This window comes from Antrostomus carolinensis, unplaced genomic scaffold (assembly GCF_000700745.2).
Source record: "Antrostomus carolinensis isolate BGI_N321 unplaced genomic scaffold, ASM70074v2 scaffold26244, whole genome shotgun sequence".
NCBI classification, from domain to species: domain Eukaryota; kingdom Metazoa; phylum Chordata; class Aves; order Caprimulgiformes; family Caprimulgidae; genus Antrostomus; species Antrostomus carolinensis.
In genome coordinates this window covers 17,067-21,465 of record NW_010309094.1, presented here as the reverse complement: position 1 = coordinate 21,465, position 4,399 = coordinate 17,067, and the positions used below count along the sequence as shown (strand labels likewise).

The 4,399-nt window shown below is 51.7% G+C and overlaps 1 protein-coding gene across 1 annotated transcript in view; it reads right to left on the bottom strand.

Annotated features, from left to right (window-relative positions):
- The window catches only part of PODXL2 (podocalyxin like 2), a 25,125-nt gene that overhangs the window by 7,519 nt on the left and 13,207 nt on the right, over positions 1-4,399 (bottom strand). The window contains exon 3 of the mRNA XM_010166000.2: positions 997-1,892. Within this exon, the coding sequence (XP_010164302.2) occupies positions 997-1,892 (896 nt within the window). The remainder of the gene's footprint in view (positions 1-996; positions 1,893-4,399) is intronic.

Sequence of the window (4,399 nt, the reverse complement as noted above, 5' to 3'; positions counted from 1 at the left end):
AAAGCATGGGGTACACAAGAGACAGGAGCAAGGGGCCGTGCCATACCCCAGAGAAGTGCTTCTCAAAAGAAATAACTGTCCTCTAACTCTGTGCTAAGGAGGAAACACTACCTCAGTGCCAGCACCTGGGGCAGGGACAAGGTAAAGTGCCAGCTTGCCACAGCTCGGTTTACCTCCCACTTCTAGATCTACTCCAGGACAACTCAGGTAGTCAGTGGAAAACCCTCTAGCTTGCAGCCTGATTGTGTATGTGATCAGCACTTAACACAAAATCTAATTGAGGAGCCTCTGTGGTCCTTAAACTGGTGAGACAGCACAGCACCTTGCAGGCAGGATCAGACACACAGAGGGACTAAGTCACTTGCTCGGGGTCCTGAGTACCGTGGGGCAGAAAGCAAAATTAAAAGCTTTCCTGGGTACTTTCTCACCAGCCAGCTCCTGCTACTTATCTTCCCTTAACCAACTGCTGGCTTGGTGGATTCAGGAACTGCACTTCACCTCACACCTCCTTTCCCAAGGGCTCTCCTAGACCAGCATCCTCACAGATCGCTGTACCCTGCTCCACCTGCTCTGCATCTGGTCCCTGCAGGCAGCAGCAAAAATAGCACTTCCTTCTCACTCCTTTTCCAGAAATCCTTGGGGCCGTTTTTGTCCTGACACTTCCAATAATGCAGGCTGAGGAAACAAGGAGCTTTAGCTGCAGCGTGGTGTGCCCCAGAGGGCAGGTGTTTATTAGAAGCAGGATTTTGAGCAGCAGTTTGCTGGGGAAGATGAGAGGGGGAAGGGCTTTCACCAAGGATGGTAATAACCTTAAGAAGCACCATAAAAAACATCCTCCAAAATTCAGTTTTGGCTGGGTGAACAGAAAAAGATGCTTCCACTGATCAGACTTCAGGATGTGGGTAAGGTTAAGGGGTTCAACACCCTGCCCTCCAGAAAGAAGTACCCAAATATCTCCACTGTAACCTCCCACCCACCCCCTGCTCCCCGTGCTACCTGTGCCGAGTCCCAGGGCATCTCCGTTGGCAGCACGGCCATGCGGGCATCCCCAGCCTGCGGTGACAAGCTCCTCTCTGCTGCCACAGTCTCAGTGGCTGACTCAGTGTCATTCCAAATGGGATCCAACGCAGGATCATCAGCCCTGTCCCACTGAGATGCAGAAGGAGCAGGGTGCTGCTCACTGTCCAAAAGAGTCTGGGTGCCTGGGGAGCTGCCTCCAGGAGAGGATGTCCCCACAGGCATTTCCGCGGTCTGCTCCGTTTCAGTTAGCATTGTGGGCTCCAGCATCTCCCATCCCACCGTGGTCTCTGAGAACTCCCCTCTGGTTGAATGCTCTTCCCCACCAGCCTCCACTGTGGTCTCTGAAAGCTCTGCTCTTGTGGTAGTCACAGTCAGCTCCAAATCTGCTTCCCCAACAGCCCACATGTCCCCAGCTGTCACCTCAAAGGGCTCATCTGAAATACTGGGAGACCTCACAGCAGTAGTAGTAGAAAAAATAGAGGACACAGGCAGAAGACCTGGTCCCATGCTGCTCCCAAGGTCTAAGCCTGGAGGAACAGAGTCCTCTTCTTGCCCTCCTGTGGCTACCTCAGTCACAACACCTGGCCCAGTGGAAGCTGTAGAAAACAGAAGAGAGAAGGAATCCTCTTGGTCCTCTGGTTCAGAAGATGTAACTTCTGGCCCCGAGGTCTGGAGGCTCTCCACTCCTCCTCTTGAGTGGTCTATAGGCAGCAGCCCCTCCTCTTCCTCCAGTGTGCTGGAGAAAGGCGTGTGCAAGTCAGGCTCAACAAATTCTGCCGGCGGCTGGACAGTGGCTGTTTCCCAGTTGTCCTTCACCTGCGTCCCATTCCCTTTCAGCTGGGCCTTCTGAGACGCAGCAGGAAAGCTGTAATCTAAAAAGAGATCCAAGAGGCTTTGTGTCACATCCTGAGTAACTGTGAACTCTGAAAGGCAGAGAGCTGGCCTCGTTATACCTGTCTAGCCATAGATGGGGTCAAACAGCAGAGACCCTCTGACAGCAAGTAGCCTGCCACCAAAAAGAACAATCCCATCTGACAAGTGCAGTGCAACCTCCTGCACTTCCCCAGCTCCCTGTCCCATCCCAGTGAACCCACTTTCCCTAGGAATAGTTCACATGTTCATTCTCCCCACTCCTTTCTGTCCTGAAGGTGTTTTCACAGTTCTGCTAGCCAGGAGACCTGCAAATAACAGCTTTGGTACTTGGCATGTCCAAGGTGAGGTTATGAATGTTAGGAATCAAGCTGGGACACATGGATTCATTTCCCATGGGATACAGAAAGATATGGGGTGGCAGCAGCAGCAATCAGCCACAAGCTAAATGGGAAATAACTAAGGAAGAGAAACAACAGTACAACAGCTCAAATCCTACTCCCCGGCACACCCAAGTAATAGCACCAAAACACAAATCAACCTGAGCATCTTTGAAATGCAGAACTTCAGTTTGTACAGCACTTCACAGCAGAAGTGTCATCCCACAAACATCTGCATTACGAGTTTTTCATGTCACTAAGGAACAGTTTTGCTGCAGGGAAGCAGAAGTCAGAAACAGGAGGCAAATCTAACTCCCCTCCCTCCAACTTCAGCCCCTGGTTGTTCTGTGGCTCTGACCGTGAATGCATTTGATGTTGCTAGACAAACGTAGATGCTCAAGGAGAAAGATGCACCTCACAAATTTAAGGTCAGAGCAGGCAGTGGCTTCTTCTGGAAGCCCAGCAAGGAGCTGGGATCCCAGGATAAGGAGAGTATCTGTAAGATCAGACATGTTAAGCTCAGAGTGGCAGGCATAAATCCAGCAGGCATAAATCAACCTTCATCTTTCTTGAGAAACTGCCTGAACCTAAGAAGCTGTTTCAGGAATTTCATCCCAATTAACTCCCTTTCTGCCCAAGACAAGCACAGCACATATTTTGACTGAGAAAGGGAAGGAAGAAGATCCCTCTGCAGCCAGAAATAAGCATCCTGCCCCTTCTATGGCTATTGTTATTAAGTGACTGTCTGAAATCCCAAAAGCCACCATCTCCTCTCCTGCCAAAGCAGATGCTCCACCGAGCACAGTGGGCAGCAGCTGTCTGGATGCCTTACAGAGGAGATTGCACAAGGAATCTCCATGCATCCTGACTCCAATCCACTGCTTGCTGCTGCTGCTGGAGCAGGCACAAGCTCCCAGGCAGGGAGGGCCATGTCAGCAAACACATCCATTGCCTTCAATATTCCCTGGCAACCAGGACTGCCCATGCCATGTCTGCATGCTCCTCCCCATCCCTCCTGAGCCCAGAGCCATGCTGGTACTTGGTATGTGCTCCTCCAGCACAAGGAGGAGCAAAGATGCTCCTGTTCAGCAGGCGAGTGGGTTCCCTAAACCACAGGTTATTCCCTTCATGCTGTCAGCAGCTCCCTCCAGATGCTGCCCAAAGATGAGTGTGGTCCAGTAGCTGACCTTTGGGGTTGTGATGTGGTGACTGTCTCCCAGTTCTGGCTGCAAACAAGCCACTGAGATCTACTGGCCACCACAGTCAGAAGCCAAATGTCTGCTTTGCTGCTGTGTTTCAATAGAGAGCATCCATCCTGACTGAGACTCTACCCAAAGACCCCGAGGATAAAAAATTACTGCTGCCCAACAGCCTAACTGGTGACACCCCCTCAGAGGCCAGGGAGGCTGGTAAGAGCATTCCACAGCAGTACAGACAAACAAAACCCATCTCCCCTCCCCTGCCTGGCACTGGGTCTTCCCAAAGGCCCTTCCCAATAGCTACACATCCCAGTGTCCACAGACACAGTCACTGCCTTGCTAGATGGATGGTGGTTAACAGCAGCAACAGCCACAGACCACAGGACTGAGGACTTTAGGTCAGGACCCTCTTCAGACAGATGGTGAATGTTTAGTGCATCTCCCAGGGTTCTGCTGCTCCTCCTGCTGCAGGGATACTCAGGATTTGCACCAAAACCACTAACCTCAGCAGGACCCCTGCCTGCCCAGACATGCTGTGGGCGAAAAGTGAGGGCTTTGCCCCTTAAAACAAGGCCCTGTCAGATGAGATGTTGTTTTCAAGGATCAGTGATCCAACCTGCCATCTCCTTTGCCTAAAGACACTCTGAGCTATTCTCAACAACCCTGCACCTCCTCTCTTCCCTCCTCTTCCCACCCGGAGGAGAGCAAAAACTGTCAGATGGTCACAGCAGAAAAATAAACTGGGAAAAAGCAGCATGAGGTTTGCCCCACAGGAGCTAGAAACGCTCCTGGCCTGTCAGCTCTCCTTTGAAGTCACACATTCGACATTAGCCAGCTCCCACGGGGGAAAGCTCTGCATGGTGCAGCCATACCACCTCTTCACCAACAAGATCTAAGGACACCGGAGGGAATGCTGCCTCTGCTGTCTCT